This window comes from Dendropsophus ebraccatus, chromosome 5, assembly GCF_027789765.1.
Source record: "Dendropsophus ebraccatus isolate aDenEbr1 chromosome 5, aDenEbr1.pat, whole genome shotgun sequence".
Lineage (NCBI taxonomy): Eukaryota > Metazoa > Chordata > Amphibia > Anura > Hylidae > Dendropsophus > Dendropsophus ebraccatus.
This window is the reverse complement of record NC_091458.1, coordinates 41,778,826-41,797,649: the sequence shown is the minus strand read 5'-3', so window position 1 is coordinate 41,797,649 and position 18,824 is coordinate 41,778,826. Positions and strand designations below refer to the sequence as shown.

The window sequence follows — 18,824 nt, the reverse complement described above, 5'->3', positions numbered from 1 at the left end:
ATTAATCAAATTTCCCTCCAAATTTTGTCTGGCTAAAATATCAGTTCTTTTTATGATGTTATAAATAGAAAATATTTTATTGCATTTGAAATACATTGTTAAACCGTTGGTTAAATGTACATTGAAGTATCATTGCCTAATGATACAGATGTAGCAGAGCTGAATCTGTTGTGTCTCCAGTGTAACTTACTGAGTATGATAAGGCAGTAGATGTACCAGCAGTCCTAAGTAAATCTACAGCTGCAGACAATACACAATAATATCATTAGGGGATGTGCCATAAAGGAATTCCTTAGTCCTGATGCATTAGATACAGTCCCTATATATCCTATATGGTTAGGAAGACCTTTGGCTTTCTGTATGGAATATGGATATGCAGAACTAATTGATGACACTGATGAAACTTTCATTGTTCCTAATACTCATCTCTGCACATCCATTTATTGCTGTAGTAATAAAGACCTCCATGTGCTGAGTAACTGGGTGACATTGCAGTTTACCATTACTCGGAGGGCTGTGCGCTGTTTGTATAGCTGTGCTTGGTATTCTGGACACTGGAGATGGGTATTAGGAAGACTAATTGCATTTCATTGTGCCGAGAGGCTTCTGTTCTGAACAAAGGAAAAGCCCTTCACCTTCCAGAGCACATGGCACTTTTTTTTTTTTTTTTTACAAGGTTTGCCTCAGTGCTAATGGATGGGAGACCCCTGTAAGAAAGAAAAAAAAGGCAGCTATAAAGCACAAAGTAACACGTTCCAGAGCACCTGGTGGTGACCGCTGGAAAGTTTACCAGGCATAAAGCTTCCTTTGTTTCTTTATTAATGTATCAGGTCGGAGAGTTTTATGGTGGAAAGTGACTGTACAGAAATCCTATTTAGATTTGTATAAGTCCAAAGACTAAATATTTTCTTTCAATTTATTCCTTTTACAGCCCAAATGTCTGCGCTCTGCAACAAGTCATGGGAACAAAAAAGAAGTACTTCAGTACCTGCAAAAACTGGTACCAGGGCGCCATCTGTGGCAAAAAAGCGTAAGTGTAGCAACCTTTGTAGAATTGATACGTGATTAGCACACACTCCCGTAACAAATAGGATCATACAGTCTCCATAATAGAAAGTCAATGGGATGTTGAGGGGTTCTTATGGGATTACTGTACTTGCGGAATGATGGTTTATCTGAGATTTATATTAGCGGCTTAACTTTTTTAAACAATTTATAAAAAAGGAGACTTTATAGTGTAAATGATAACTTCCAGACGGGTGATCTGAATAAACAGCGCAGGAGTAATGTGCTGCGCTGCAGAATAAGGATCACTAGGAGTCTATTATAAGTATAGCTGGAAGTAGTAATGGCGCCCAAAAAAATTCTTCATGTCTAAAGGAATAAAGCAATAGGTGTCACAGAATATGTGAGATACTTAAAGTTTACCTTTAAAGTGAAGAATTGCATATGCATAGAACGTTAGTATAGTTAACAGTATAGTGTTAAGTTTCCACCTCACTTTTTTTATACACGAGTGTTCTAATAGTAACGCTATATAAGGGTGAAGAAGTTTTATATTTCCAGTAATTGCTGTTGGCTGGGGTCCAGTGACCGTCTATAGTTACCATAATTCTTTGCCCTTTTTCGAGTTGACAAAGCCCTTGCATAGCTCCTGCAGTAGGGACAGGACTTTACACAGGGACACCAATAGGGGGCCATCTTTTAAGTGACTGCACAACCCAAAGAGACTTGAAAGATGACGGCTCTCTAGAGGAACATTTTCCTTCCTTCTGGAGGAAATCTATTATGCATACATTTAGTCTACAAGCTGCAAGGAGAATCAGATCCTTCAAAATATAATAGCAGCATCATATTATTATTTTCTGTAATATACTTAACCAGGGACAATCCTTCCAAAAAGCTTCTGCAAGAGTAGTCATAGGCTTGCCCTAGTTCTTGGTCCTAGCCCTATTGGCAACAATTGATTTTTCTATGGGAAGCTACAGCCATTTAGGGAATAGCTGTCGATGTGCTACAAGGATGGCTCATGTCTTCCAGAACAGAAACCTTAAGGAGTGCCTCTCTGTTCTCAACTATAGAGAAGGACCCAGGCGGAGGACCTACCAAGATGTCTTTATGCTGTCAAAAAGGACAACTCCTATCATACCATGAAAGACATAGATAGGGATTGTAATTTCACAGATAAAGGGCTACAAGTTAAAGAGAAATCTTTTTCTTTCAAATCCACTGGTTTTAGAAAGTTATATAGATCTGTAATTTACTTCTATTTAAAAATCTTAAGTCTTTCAGTACGTATCAGCTGCTGTATGTCCTGCAGGAATTGGTGTATTCTTGACAGTCTGACTCTGTGCTCTCTGCTGCCACCTCTGTCCATGTCAGGAACTGTTCAGAGCAGCAGCAAATCCCCAAAGAAAACCTGTCCTACTCTGGACGGTTCCTGTCTAGTACAGAGATGTCAGCAGAGAGCACTGTGTCAGACTGGAGAGAATATACCACTTCCTGCAGAACATACAGCAGCTGATAAGTATGGGAAGACTTGAGATTTTTAAATAGAAGTAAATTAAAAATCTATGTAAATTTTTTAACTTGATTTGAAAGAAAACTATTTTCGCTAGATAACCCCTTTAAAAATTACTGGTTAAAGCAATGATGAATTGCAGCACTCCAAATATTCTAATTATTCTTATAAATATCAAAAAGTTGAATCCGTGTATTGTGTATCTCCCTTAAATAATAGTTGTCACATACAGCCGTACATTTTTAGGTCTATCAAAGTTTTCCTCGTCATAACCACTAGGGGGAGTAGTGATGCCTCCATCAGCCCCTCAAGTGTTCTAATAATTATATCCCTAGGAGGGAACAATGTATACCTTGTGTATATTTTATATACTTTTTATTTCAAATTACTCGACACAAAATAAATACAAAAATGCAACATTGTATGCTTGTGTTGATATTCGAATTATAAATATTGTGCACTAGTAACTTTACTTAAAGGGCTTGCTTAGCTAGCAATAGAGCCTTAGTGATGGCTGTATCTGCAGAGTCTCTGTTAAAGAAGCAGTTGGGATGGTTGGGCAGGAACAGCCTGGCCAAAAAGAACAAATTGATGGATTGTTCTAATGGTCGGCCATTGTTGCTGTAGAGCTGAGCCTGTTGGGTGGTGTGGCCCAGAGTCTGTTAATCTGGTAGCAGTGGTTTGCCTAACCGTTCGGTCTCTTCCCCTTTAAGTGCTGGTGTTGCATTGATCATGGTCACAGCATAGCTCTATTTTATGCATGTTTTATACATGTTGGTCTTATAATGGTCTTATAATGTTGGTCTTATAATGGTCTTATAATGTTGGTCTTATAATGGTCTTATAATGCCCATCGCTAACTTTTTGACTAAATTTATTGCAGGCTATAACAGTTTATGTAATTAATGTACCAAACCCAGCTGTATGTGGAGGAGGGCATCCATTATCCACACATGGCATCACGTTTCCCTCCTAAATCAATGGAGAGTGTGAGGGAGGCTTATCTCTAGGGAGTTGTGTACTGTGGAGGAGGGGGCACTTTCCAGTTGCAAATCACATGTTAGCAGGGGATAAGTCATTTGAGTGATTGTTACTATATTAAATGGAATTATGCTATCAAGTACTAAGTGGATAATGTCTATGGTTCAGATGATAAAGTTTATAATTTATATAAGCTTGCCATGATTATAAGGGTTGGCATGTATCTTCCATTTCTCACATTAATCCAATAGTAAATCTGTACGTAGTGGTTTATATACAACTTTATAGATGTAGCATAGATGACTGTGTAAATTGACTTATTTTTGGCACTAGGGTAATTCACTTTATTGGGATAATTGTTCACCCAAAGAAACCACAATGTGCTATATACTGTATGTATGCTGTATATGTATTACTGTAATACAAGCCATGACAAAAACATCAAGCGCGAAGTCTACTAATGCTTTTATTGTTGGATTTTACACCAGTAAATTGGGAATAAATATATAGTTGATGTAAGTTTAGTCCTTTATATGACCTTCAGTTTGCTTATGTGTTTGCCTATTGCTCTGTGTAGTATATGCATAACTTGAATACTTTCATGTCCAAAGTTTGGCCGGATAGAAAAGTTATTGGCCGTGGCCAGGGTATTCATGTGTGATAACATATGATTTTAACTAGGGCAACTATTCATTTGTTGTTGTTGCTTTAACCCTTGGGGTCATGTCAATCATGCTGAATCAGGAATGGACCTGTCAGCAGTCCGCTCTAGTTCCTGTTATTATAGCTATATGGATTCTTAAAGAAACTTGAGACAAAGCAAGAGGCAATTTAGATTGTATATTCTAACTGGCAGTGATATAAAGCTAATGTAAGGATTGTGAAAATATATACAGGGATCAAGACTTAGAAAGTCTATATAGACTTTCATTTTTCATTGCTTATTTATTATTGCCAGGTTGGGGGAGGCTTTTCAGCACTGGGGGTCCTAGATTTGAATCTAACCAAACTTTTTATCTGTATGGGGTTTGTATGTTGCCCACGTGTGTGGCTTTCCTCCAGGTACTCTGGTTACCTTTTAAATTGCAACATGCTGATAGGTTAATTGGTTTACTATACAATTACAAGGAAATCAGATTATGAATTTACGATATCAGATTACGACTGATATGAGCAATGACAATTTTTGTACAAGGCTGGAAAAGGTGGTATATAGAGATGAGTAAATCAATTACACAAGAATCAGATTCAGCTCAGATTTCAGAAAAACATCAGATTTCAGATTCAATTCATCCTTGCCCTTAAACATAGTGACCCTATGCTAACAGCTTCCACTCACTGCATTCACTGGGTTGGGCACTTTGGTCTTCACTGTAACTCTAGAGATGAGCGAATCTCCAAAATTGCACTAAAATGTGGTCTTCTATATGGTTAATCTTCTCAAAGTAAAGAGTCACCATGCATAATGTATTGTGGACTTACAATCTGTTGCATGAGCAGAGGATGGTCTTATCGAAAAGGGTTGTCTTTTGGTCTTCACTGTAACTCTAGAGATGATCTAATCTGTTAGATTCATTTCAGTATTGAAGGTGCCTCAATTGTTCTGCCATTACCCTTGCAAAGTATTAAAAGAGCAGGGACTCCTACCTTTGAAGGGAGTCCCTGCTCCTTTAATACTTTGGCAGAACAATTGAGGCACCTTCAATACTGAAATTAATCTAACAGATTAGATCATCTCTAGAGTTACAGTGAAGACCAAAAGACAAACCTTTTCGAGAAGATTAACCATATAGAAGACCACATTTTAGTGCAATTTTGAATGGTGTTTTTGTTTTAAAGAGATTCTAAAGTTTATAACCAAAAAGTGTTAGGTCAACGTGAGTTCTTCAGAAATCTTAAAACGTTTTACCACCTCTGGGGTCTTGGTGAATGTAGAGTTGATTTGGACTCACATACATATTGTAAATTGTACACTTTTGTTTTGCACCTGGGTTACAGTTGATATGTTAGGTGTCTTACTTAAAATCTGGATTAGTTTACCTATAAACTTATGCAGTAAATCAGCTGCACCGTGCAATGTAACCTGACCTGTACTGTGAATATGTGTGAGTCTGTAAATCTTGTACGGTTCCTGTTGTAAAATACCCAGAGGAAAGGAAAGCCCTCACCATGAAATCTTGATTGGAGATATCTCTTTAAATATTCCATCTGTTTGCTGTTATAATCACAAGCTCAAACAACTCCTGTCTGCAAAGTGGGGTTCTGGTAACATACGTCACTGTCTAAGTACATAGATGGAATGAGAAGGACTTTGGAGTTAGAACAATAGGAAGATTATTTCTGTTTATTTCATGTGGTAGAAGGGATTGTCTGCTTGGTACCATTGGAAGCAATGTATATTTGTACTTTTCAACATCTCATATACTATAGTTCAGGTTACATAGGGTACCAAGTGATATAGTGATATAGTGGACATATGGTTTGCATAAAAAATAAGTCATTCTTAAATGAGATGATGTGTATAATATTTAGGCTTGGATTTCAAATTATAAAGAGTATGTTGCTATAAGATTTCCTTCTTGAGACTATTAGCCAAGGATTGTCTTCCACAGTCCCAGCGTTATGTTGCCCATCCCTTTCAATTGTCACATTTGGGGTTGTGCCACGATTTTAACTTATCTATAGAATAGACAATAAATTTGGTGAAGATCATATAGGTATTTCAGTAATAATTCATCCCTTTAAACACTGAATATCACCACTGTACAACAGGTTTTATGCACATACAGCTATGTGTAAAGATTGTGCAGTCGCGCATCGTGCAAACTGAATAGCAACTAGGCAAAGTAAAAGAAAATTGCTATCTAGAGAGTCAATATACAGTATGTGTCCACTCAGCTGAGCTCAATAATATTCTTTGTTTCCCTTATTGACTTGGCCGGAGAAGCCATTTAATAATAGCTTTCAAGAGCAAGCAGAAAGCACCAAACCTCGAAAGATGATTTGGACTACAAACTTTTTCCAAGAGAAACTACTAAGGAAAGTCAAACTCTGGGCATCTGTAAATGCCAGGCCATAAACAGGCTATAAACTTTCTATGGTCCGTGATGATGTCTAACCTGAATGCTAGAGCAAAAAGAAAAAAAAATACATAAAACATTCACAATCCATGTGTGAAATTCATAGTGTATAAAAAGGCCCACGAATAGTTACTTTACCATAAAAATGATTCCACACAGAGCCTCCACATGTAGAATAAGCACATGTCTTGACATGGAAAGGTAATGTTGTGGACATTTATGAAAATATGCAAAAATACTGTAGAGACACCATCACGTGTTCCTCAAAGTCAGTGAACCAGCCAGACCCTCTGGGAAAGGAACAACCAAGCCAACACTTTGCTCCCACTAACTAAGATCCTGCTCCACACTGATAAGGGGCAAATACCTCAAAATAGCTGTCTGTGGATGGATACCTTGCTTGGGTATTTTCCAGGTCATGTCATGCTTGACTGTTGCTTTTTGGAGGGTGGTTTCCTTGACTGGAAACCCCCCCCCCCCCCCCCCCCACCCCCCTCTTTGGCTTGGTTGTTCCTTCTGGTAGAAGATCTGGCTAGTTCACGGACATTGAGAAACACATGATGGTGCCTCCGCTGTGTTTTGGTTCATCTCCCTGGTGTCAACTGTTCCTTTGAATGTTTTGGACAATGTCCCCCTTTATCAAGCATCCAGTGCAGAAAAGAAAAGGTTGTCCAACGTGATTTTGGTATGTGTCAAGATGTCTGCCAACACTCCATGGAGCGTTTCCATATGAAATAAATTTCCAATGGAGTAACTTTTTGTGGTCCTACAATTTTGAGCACTAAGGATGAATATGACTCACTCGTCATGACTGTTATTCAGTGTATATTGTTGACTTCTAAGGACTGTATTAGGAACAATTGTTTCTTTTAATTAATGCATACTGAAATGCATAAAAAAATAAAATTCATTGCAAATAGAAATATTTTACATGCAGACTTTTCTTATGGGAAATGTTATCCTGTATGGTTCTCTGGGACAGCCTTCCATAGTTTGAGACAGACCAGATAAGAAAAGTGTTCTGTAAGTGATAATGGGTTTCCATTAACTGTGTATCTAAACCCTAGAGTGCCTAAGTGGGTTGTCACCAGTGATCTGTATATTGATTTTGTGAGTTTTTGACCCCTTGGTTGAAGATGAATACATGCATGCAAGAACATGAAAGGCATTTCCCTATGTTCGTATCAATACTGGGATGAAGATATTTTACGTGTAAGCTTTCCCTGGGGAAATAAGCTAAGCATGCTTAAACAAATTGATGGCTCTATATGGATCTACTCATCTCATATTTCTGTATTTATGTGGGGGATGGGGGACTGAGGCTGCTTTAAATCTTTGCTAATAAGTGATGCTGACAAAAAAACATTGCTGTCAAGCCTTTGGGCTACCAGCAAGACTGATTTAGTGTTTTACTAAATTAATGGTTTCAGATTTAGAGCTTGATCTGAAATAGTACAATCTATGAAGGATGCGCATAGCACAGAGACTGCTACACCTACACCTACACTTATGTATCTGATGGAGAGGGGAATGACTGCTCCTTGTCAACCTACAGGGGACAATCCTAACCACAGGCAATGCAGAACCACCTTGATTGTCATGAGACCCCTATAGGGTGTATCAGCTACAAGAGCACAAGGCCCTCCTTTCTCCAGAATCGGGGAGGTGGCGTGAAAAAGGACCAAGAAGGGACCGAAATTTCCAAGTCCTTATACTGTAAATCCTATTTACTAAGAAATGTAGAATAATGGTCTCAACTCAACTCAAACCCAGTGAATCTGAATGCAAGCCAAAATTCTTCAATCCACATATTTCTACTGTAGTGTCCCAATAGGTCCAAAACAAATTCTAAATCACTGTTGTTCAAGTTGAAGTTTGATTGTGGGAGGTAGAAGAGTATGGAAAAGAGTAGCCTGTAAGGAGAAGTTGTACAAGGGCCTCATAGCGCAAAACTAGGGAACTCATTTTTTCAGCCAGCTCAGCCTGGGCTATAGCATTACATTTAGCCCAATATTTATTTGATTTTGTTGATTTTAGTCTCATTTTGCTATTCCATTTTGTATTCTACCTTTTTTTTTACTTAAGTCAAGATAAAATGTTATTGTTTTTCTCTCTCCAAAGTTCTCTAGTCCATCATCTCCTCTTTATACTTGTCAGTTCAACTAAAAACTTAAATTCTATTTCATCTTTTGTTGTCAAATACAATGTTTAACATTCTTCAATGGATTTGCTGACAGAAATTGCTTACTCAGTGATAACTACTTTATCTTGCTTAGCTCTAGTTGTGAAGACATCTGCAAACATTTTAGACATAACAGCAATATGTATAACGCTTGGTTATATAAAGGTTATAGTGTAAATTGACTTCACAAGTTCATATAAAGTCAATAAACAACTACAATAGGTCGACACTAGAGATGAGCTCAACTGAAACATGCTTTGGACTGATCGATCGCCATTTGAATATTTGTGGCTGAAGAAATTGGATGCAGCTCTAGGGAATCCTGGAAAACATGAATATAGCCATAGGCTGAATGCATGTTCTCCCGGAAACCATAGGGCTGCGTCCAACTTCCTCAGTCACTAGTATTCAAATACCAAATAATCGCACTCGAACATGCTTGAGTTATGCTAATCTGTAGTCAATACCAAAGTCAGGGCTGAAGTAGCTATGGTTAAAGGGGTTGTCCAGGGTCGTCTCCAGTTTGGGCATGGTTTTTGAAATTTGAAAAAAAAATCATACCCAAACTGGAGACAAGAGTGGTGTTTCTGAAAGAAAGCTGCCATGTTTTTCTAAGTCTGGAGAACCCCTTTAAAGATCTCTCAATCTCCTTAAACTATAAGGTACTGTAATCTATTTCATGAAACTACAGATTAAAGAGGACCTGTCACCCCCTGTGCCGGGGTGACAGGCTCCGACCCCCTGTTAGATCCCCCTATACTCACCTGATCCCGCCGGGTCCCGCTTCCTGAGCCGGTCGGGTCACAGAGATTTCAGCGCCCAAAGCCCGGCGCGCGCGCTGAGAGATGAGTCCGATGCCCATAGAGAATGACGGAGCATTGGACTCCCCATTCATTCTCTATGGGCATCTGACTCTGCTGTCAGCGAGCGCCGGGCTTCGGGCACTGATATCTCCGTGACCCGACCGGCTCAGGAAGCGGGACCCGGCGGGATCACGTGAGTATAGGGGGATCTAACAGGGGGTCGGGAGCCTGTCACCCCGGCACTGGGGGGTGACAGGTGTCCTTTATATTCTGCAATTAAAGGCAAAACTTTTACGCCATGATATTCTTTTATTTATTATTACTATTATTATTATTATTATGATTATTATTTTAAAGGGCTGATCCATGATGGAAACAAGGATATTTTCTCAAAAAGTGGGCCACATTGAATAGATTACAGTTTCTAAATACATATCTCGTGTTTTTAGCCACGTATTACATTACCAAGACATGAAGAGGGAAAGAAAGTCTACAGTATTTACTTATAATGTTGCCACTTATTTTCTGGTCTGGAAAACTAAAGCACATTATTATGGCCTCAGAAAAAAAATCCTCAGCAAATTTGAGATTTTCCAGACCGGAGTTTTGGGCTATTGCCAACAGAATAGGCCAGATTCACTTACCAGACTGTAATACATTTGTGTGAAAAAAAATTTAAAAAGTGTTTTTTTCCCTTAGCTCATTTGATTCTATGTTATGTATACAATTATCATAACTACATTTATCATTGGAAGAACCTGTCAATGTTGTACAGTAAATATAAAAGCTACAGAATGCTTATGATAGACCAAGTAATCTCAACATTGCTTTAATGGTTGTAATACATAGTTTAGGAATGTTTAATATCGTGCCAAAAATGAGGAATCATTCCATACATTCATGTAACGACAGGATAGAACTTCATTGTAATGAGATATAATCATAACATATGTCTAAGGCTAGAAGTGAAAAAAATTGCAGATGGTGACATGGTGTAACACAATAACTTAAGAGTCACATATTTAACACAAAATGACATATCAGTAGGTATAGCACTGTATATTGCTTTGTACAATCTGATGTCCATAGTATGCACTTTCACTCAAAAAAGTAAAAAACCTTAACAGTTAGTCAAAGAGATTTGATCTTGGGGGTTCTCAGTAGTTGATAGCGAGACTGCAGTACTGGGTTCTTCATCAGACATGGTCTAACACAATAACAGAAGAATCACATATTTATACACAAAAGGACACAGGGATAGAGAGGTAACTTAGACAAGTGGCAGAAAGCAGAAACATCAATATGTTGGGGGAGATTAACCAGTGGGGCCATAAATTGTTGGGGCAGGACTTAGATAAGGAGTGCGAAAGTTTTATTGTCATGCACTACAATTTATGGCCCCACTGGTTAATCTTCCCCCAACACATTGATGTTTCTGCTTTCTGTCACTTGTCTAAGTTACCTCTCTATCCCTGTGTCCTCTTGTGTATAAATATGTGATTCTTCCGTTATTGTGTTACACCATGTCTGATGAACTATTGAGAACCCCCAAGATTAAATTACTTTGATCCACCGGTATCACTTCTTTGACAATTGCATGCTATGAATATCACATTGCACCACATTGTGAAAAGAAATATATAGTGAACTTGAAGGGTGGGCCCACAGATAAATTTAGTCTAGTGGGTCCAACGTACTGTTCACCAGCTGACACACTGCCATATACAGCACTAACAATAGTTTAGATTACTAATAATAATTCATATTACTCACAGGTCATAAAATTTAAAATAGCATTGTCTTGGGGCATAAAGATGCCATAAAGCAGTGTCTTGCATTCTGTACCTTTATATATTAACTAAAAAGGATTTGTATCAGTGGTCTCTCCTCTGTCCCCTGTGATTGTCTATTCATTTGAATGTATGGTGAACACGGATCTTGCCAAACAATAAAAGCTGATCCACTATGGCTAGAAAAAGCAGACCAGGCTTTTTCTTAAGAAGTATTCGTCAATTTTTTTTAAAGGTGTTTTCTTATCTGGGAACTAGGCCTTAAAGGGTTATCCACCTAAGATCTAGCTGGCCTTACCAAGTTTCCTTGAGTATTTTGAGCCAACTCCCATCTTTGTAGCTGCTGCTGTTCCAAGTTTACAAGTTTTACTAAAAGCCGGTGAGTAAAACAGTGAGGCAACAGGACCCACCATCTGATTACTGGGGGGAAAGGTTGCCACAGTGATGTGGGAGGGAGATGACAGGCTCTTGACACAAATTCAGAGCATTGTACATTGGGGAGGAAACAGGTAATGGTATGGTACTGTGGAACTGTGCAGATAATCTAGCTGAGGTCTCCAGGGGGTTGGGTTTCCAAGGCAATAGACAGCTAACCCGACCCCAGAGAGGAGACCTTGTGTTCTGCATCTACAAAAGGAGGGGGAAGAGGGAGCAGCCTGTTGTCAGATAACCTGGATAACCACTGTTGCAGTGAATAGTTGTAAAGCTGAAAACAGTCATGCCGGCTGTTTTACGCAATTTGTAATTTGACTTGGATGATAGTTGGTTAAATAGTACTGCAAGCTACTCATGCAAATTGCTCGGCTGTTTTTGGCTTCCTGATTTGCTGAAAGCGGACAAGAGGGGGCCAAGAGTCCTCGATCTTAAGACAGACACAAGCTGATACCTGCATCTAGTGGATGGTATTGTCTATGGATATGCAGTAAAAGCCCCAGATGGGAGTACCTCTTAATTAATGTAATTTCTTTCTAATTGGGTGTCTCTATATACCTATTTACTTTAAACCAATAAACTAGCCAAGAACAAAGAATTTACCATTCATACTTTGTAGCTGATTTACCGGCTGTAGTGGCATGCTGGTTTATTAGTGTAAGCAGTCTACATGTATGTCTCTAGGCTGTTTCTGCCTTTCCTGCTTATATTCCATGTTAAAGCCTTTCTTCCTTGTGTCTGCATTACATTTTGGCTTGGAGTTTTGCCGAGCTTTGTTGTAATTAATGGTTTCCAGTAGTGGATTACATTAATCTGAGATAAAAATCATTTGTTTGAGTATCCTGTTTAAGTTTGGTGAAGGAAAGAAGTGAATGATTCAAAGGAAGAAAAGGAAAGAAAGTTTAAGATGTCAAATGTTAAAAAGAAAGTAATTTGTAATTTAATGGTCTCAGCATGTCAGGTGCATGAGCAATCTTAGATAAAGGCGGGGGGGGGGGGTAGCTTAGAAACAAGTACAAATGATCAGTTTGCAGGATCGGATACAGGAAAAACACTGCAGCCATGATACAGGAGACTAAGCAAAAGTTTCAAACTTCCAATAAGAGAGGATATCATCAGTGTACAGTGAAGCAAATATAAGCCTCTCCTCTCAAAGAATTGACATGGGCCCTTAGGGAAGTAATAACAGGAATTGTAAAGGTAATAGTCACACACGCTCATGAGGAGGTGTCACTAAAAAAAAAGAGCTTAAAGGGCTTGTCCCATAAAGTAAAGTTGAACTTTGACCCTGTTGTTGTGATGCACATGAAGCACACACTTTCCTACAATCTTTCTTGCTTGCAGGCTCAGTGGAGACCAACTGCTAGTATTTCCTAGAGACTGCAGTTGAACTGAGCATGCCTGACTCTTCTTATTGGGTCGTAACCAAGGGCAGCAGGTTATCAAAACAATGCAGGCACATGGGGATTCGTAAGTCCTCATCTCCTAAACAGTACAGTTTCAGAAATGTGTGTGCTTTTAAAATGTATTTAATTTAGCATAATGCCTTAGTTTGAGACCTAGTTTTCTTAATGACACAACCCATTTAAAGCTAAGGTGCCTATACACCTATATAACTAAATTACCCTTATGGAACTTTTATGTTTTCTTGTAGTAGAGTACCAAGTCATGTCTCCTGACTTCTGACACAGTATAAAGACTAAATGCCAACTTCTGTTTGCTTCTCTGTTGACTTTAAAAGTGAAGTCTGGTGTTTTCTAAAAGCCGGCAGCCTGCATGGGGAGGGAAGAAATTGATTTCAAGTAACAACTTACCTCTCCCTGTGCCTTCAGTGAGTGGTGGGATTGACTGTGGGACCCCCCATTTGCTTTGGGATCTTCCAGGTGCCCATGTCATAACCCGGCTGATGGACTGGCCACTTAGCCAGTCAGTTACTGGGGCGAGACGTCAATCCAGTCACTGATTGGCTGAGTGGCCAGTCCATCAGCAAACACAGGCATTTTCCTGTCATCACAACTCCGGGGAAAATCACTTCTGGCAGGGGTTCTGTGGCTGCTCCAGCCACTCACTGTGGGCACTGGGAGAGCGAACTTGTTACTTGAAATCAATTTCCCACTTTCCCCTGCAGGCTTCCGGTTTGAAAAAACTCCGGACTTTATCTTTAATGAAAAGTTGGCTTACCCCATTGATTTTGACAGGTCCAGGCCACTCCCTTATGTGTGGATGGGCCTCTACTCAACTGATCATGTTAGGGTAAAAAAGTATTGGGCATGTTGTCTTTCAACAGCCCAACTCTTAATTTCTGAGAGATACCTCTTTGCCAGATTTGTCTGGTAGCGACATACCTTCCATCTCCTCATTCACAACATATGAACATTCAGCCAACAGCTAATGAAGGTGTATGGCGATCTCTACGCCTTTGTTTAACTTAAAGTCAAATAGTAGATATGCCATCAAAGAACTTTGATTGGTGAGAGTACAACTGCTGGGGCCCTTGTGCTGAGTACACTATTTTGCCAATTATGAGACTCTGTTCTGTATTTACTATACAGTACATCATATTATTATATATTTTACTTATCAGGGGATGACCCCTTCCTCTGGGTGACAGACATAATTAAACAGCAGTATTTTACACATTATTTCATTCTCCTTTGTCCTTCATGTGGCAATGGTGTCTTCTAAGGACAGAATACGAGCCTCCCAATGGCGTAGACCCAGATTTGTCATTATCCATATGATCTACTGCGCAAATAAACCTTGTACTTTAGGATTTGTTCAAATTATATCATGTTACTAATGGCCCATTAAACAATGATCACCACAATGAGTTGTAACGTCTAATACTTTCGATGTCAAAGTTTCCCTTTTTATCGTATAAGAATTGTTCTGTAACATAAACTCTTGTATACAGACTCTTTTTTACTGTTTGCTTTATTTGGCCAATTGCCATGCTGTCTGATGTACTGCAGATGTAACAATGGTGGATATATACATTTGTCTTGCTTAAATAGGAGGTCATATAAGGTTTTTTATGGTAACAGTCTGAACACCCAGATTGGGAAGCATCAAATATTTTGACATATCTATGACTAAATGACAGGGAAATTTAGATGGTGCTACAAGTTTGATGCTTATTGTGAGTTTAATTAATATATTTCCTCCTCCAAACAGTACTGTCCTCTATGAATGCTGCCCTGGCTACATGAAAATGAATGGTCAACAAGGATGTCCTGCAGGTACGGCAATTATTTAATAATTTGTATACTCATATAAGCAAACAATCCAGCACTCATCAATTCCTGGCTGCAGTTAAAACTTCTTTATTCCAGGCATTAGAAGAGGCAGGGAGGGGGTGGCATAAGGTGCGAGAGCATATTCAATAGTGACGGCTATTTCAGGCTACTTACCTTTCGTCCGGCCAGACGCTTCTGCATTTTATGCCATCCCCTCCCTGCCTCTTCCAGTGCCTGGAATAAAGAAGTTTTAACTGCCGCCATCAGTTGGAGAGTGCTGGATGTTTTGCCTCTATGACGAGTGTATGCACACTACTTCACTTCATATCCTAGCTCCTCATCAGGCTTGTAACTTCTCACAGACTATCCTGAGAGACACTTGACTTTCTATCAGCAGTAGTGCCAACCAGCTGTGTCTTTCTTCACCTATTTAGTAATTTGCTAATCCACAATGAATTGGGCTAACAAGTTCCCTAGTCATTAAGTCATAATCTCCTAGACCATAGAGGTCCTATAATTTACAATCTGACAATTCCACAGTGAGTCAGTTTCTGCAACATAGATAAATGTCCACAGAATGACTGACTCATTCCTTGTCCAGCAGGCAGAGGCTTATGCAATTATATTGTCCATTTTATCACCTGTTGTTTCCTCGCTGTTAGTTGTCATTAATCATCCCTGAAGGCAGAAAGTTTTACCTATCGCTTAACAGATGTTACAAATGTTCACAAAAATGTTCCAAGCTTCACTTGATTCATGATTTTGTTAATCAGTTGTTAGAACTTGCCTCTATTCACAGCTTGATCAAAATAAATAGAACATTTCATTAGGTTACATATCTGCTGCAATAACAGAATACAATTGATTTAATTGGCTGAATTCTATAATTGAGAAGTGTGTGTCCAATGAGGGTTCATCTTTTGGGCTATATCCACCTTTGCACTTATTTTTATTCCATAAAGAACCTAAAATGAAAAATAAACACTCATTAAATATGTTACCATTCTTTTACTTTAATCTTATGCCGACCTACATGTCTCCCGGGCAACAGACTACAAACAAGCTCTGTGTTGTCTGATCCAGTAATAGTTTCCATTACCCCCTCTGTCTTGCACATTTGAAAAATAATAACTGCTCAGTCAAACAGGGTTAGTTTTGTTTCTTTTTTGAGACACATTAGTGTAACACGCAACAGATATGCACCTTCTGTGTTGGTTGACAGTACGTGTTGTACTTTTGGACATTCGTGGGTGCAGATTCTATGTACCCTCTAAATTCTAACCATTTATCCCATTCTGGGATTCAACAGGAATTGGCTTTCAACAGCCCAACTTTTGATTTCTGAGAGATAAGTCTTTGCCAGATTTGTCTGGCAGCAGCATACCTCCCCTCTCCTCATTCACAACATATAAACATTCAGCCAACAGCTACTGAAGGTGTATGGCGATCTTTACGACTTTGTTTAACTAATAGTCAAATGGTAGTTATGCCATCAAAGAACTTCAATTGGTCAGATGATCAGATCAGATACTTGTGCATGGAATCAGGGAATGAGGGAAGTAGGTGCCTGTCAAACACGGGAGAATAGGTAAAGTTGGATCAGGCAGAGGCAGAGACAGTAACAAACAAGAAGGTTGAGGGTGGCGGCACAGGTTCTGAGTCAACAATTCAAACGCATTACAGTGTAATGCAAAAATATCAATAAATCTTTGTAGCTGCTTTAAAATAGAATGGAGAGCTAGGATTGAGGAGGGGGGTGGCAGTTTAGGTAATTTGCAGTGTCCCTAGTGGCAAGCAATAGAAAAGCAGCAGAGGAAGCTGTGTGGTGGCAATGATTGGGAAAACATGGTAGGTACAAACCATGAGCTTGCAGCAGGGTAAATTACAGGACATTGTAAGGAACCACCTGTGGCCTAACAATTGGTCCTCACGTGAGCTTTAGACAGATAGGGGGACATTTATTTAGTCCAGCGTCTTTTACGCCGGGCTTATAAATGTCCCCGCAGCGCCGGAGCTCAGAGGATTTATGTAGAGGCGCATTGCCTCTACATAAATCCTGTGCACACTGAGCCCTCTCATGCGAATAAATGGAAACCTACGCCAGCTCACAGCTGGTGCAGGTTTCACTATCTTTTTCCCTCCTGGATAAATGCGGCATATGCAGAAGCCGTGCCCCCTTTGCGTGCTGCCTCACCCCCCCATAATGCCCCTTTTCCGTCCCACTAGGGCACGAGGCACAGATCGGCCCAATTGTAACCTATATAACCCTCAATGATATAATGCTAATCACATGCACATATACTTTGATACTTTTTTCTCTTCTTTCCAATCAGTTGCTCCTATTGACAATGTGTATGGCACTCTTGGGATTGTGGGAGCCACATCAACACAAGATTACTCTGATCGCTCAGAGCTGAGGAAGGAGATAGAAGGAGTTGGCTCTTATACATTTTTTGCACCCAGCAACGATGCCTGGGACTTGTTGGACCCTGTAAGCACAGTCTTTTGGTTCCAATAATAATAAAAACAATTAAATACAAAAACATGCAATGTGGTAAAAATATATATATATTTTTGCTTTAGGAAATTCGTTCCTCACTGCTCAGCAATGTGAATATTGAATTGCTTAATGCTTTGCATTACCACATGCTTGATAAGAGAATGCTGACCAAGGATCTGAAGAATGGAATGACTTTAACCTCTATGTTCAATGATCAGCCTCTTCTGATTCACCACTACACCAATGGGGTAAGTGTTACCTTATCATTTTTATAATTTAGTTTAAAATCCAAAATGCTATGGGGAAATGTATCCTTTACACTTTCTTCACCCCACAAGCTTGTATTTTTTTCCTTATGCCCATTTCAAATGGACCAAATGTATTGTAATGTTTTATAAATTATATGCATTTGGTGCATTTTTAAATCACTTTTGTAACATTTCACACAATTTAGCAACATGTTAAGATTTCTCAAATAATAAATATTAGGAAACCTTTCTAAATATCCTAAATATGCCTGAATTGGCTTAAAAAAAATGTGCAAATTACACCAAATTATAGCCACCAGCAATGATTGATTCCCCCTCTATGTTGTTACAATTTTCCATTATAGAAGATAGCAAATTATTTCAATGGCAGTTTCACTATAAATATTTGTACAAAAAAATCTTTAAAAATATGTTAGGAGCAGTCATAGTAGATCCCTTATCTGCTTTGCCGTGTAGACTTAGACAGTATGACACGGTCACCTAATTATCATTAGGAAGTGGGAGAGGTTATTGCAGTTCTATTTTACTGTTGGTCCCCCAGATAAGGTAGGATAGTACTACTAGGCACATTGCTAAGTCTCTGTATGTGTATTCGCCATCATGTTCTAGAGACTGTAATTATCTAAAAAAAATTCTATCATTTCAGCCATAAAGCACACAGGCTGTGCCGCAGTGTGTACAGGCATCAATCGCAAAACTACGCAAAACTACGATACCCATCATGCCAGGACACCCAAAGTCAAAGCCTGGGCTGTTCAGGAATGATGGGAATTGTGGTTTTGTAACAGCTGAAGGGCTGTAGGTTGAACACCTGTGGTCAATACAAACAATAAAGGAATGAACAGTCTGGAAATAACTGCCCCCAGAGAAGGCTTTAAAAAAATTTTTATTTTTTTTTAAATTGAAACAAAAACAAGTAATTTTTTTCTTCATGTTTACACTGTACAAATAAATATTGGAATAAAAATGCTATACATGATACGTTGCCTTTAAGGTCATTGATCTGTTTAAATGTTTTTTTTGTATGTGT

General features: G+C 39.0%; 1 protein-coding gene across 3 annotated transcripts in view; it reads left to right on the top strand.

Annotated features, from left to right (window-relative positions):
- Window positions 1–18,824, top strand: part of POSTN (periostin) — a 52,535-nt gene that overhangs the window by 2,097 nt on the left and 31,614 nt on the right. For all 3 annotated transcript variants that reach the window (XM_069969939.1, XM_069969938.1, XM_069969940.1), the window contains exons 2-5: window positions 932–1,030; window positions 14,964–15,028; window positions 17,359–17,516; window positions 17,609–17,773. In XM_069969939.1, coding sequence (XP_069826040.1) covers window positions 932–1,030; window positions 14,964–15,028; window positions 17,359–17,516; window positions 17,609–17,773 — 487 coding nt within the window. The remainder of the gene's footprint in view (window positions 1–931; window positions 1,031–14,963; window positions 15,029–17,358; window positions 17,517–17,608; window positions 17,774–18,824) is intronic.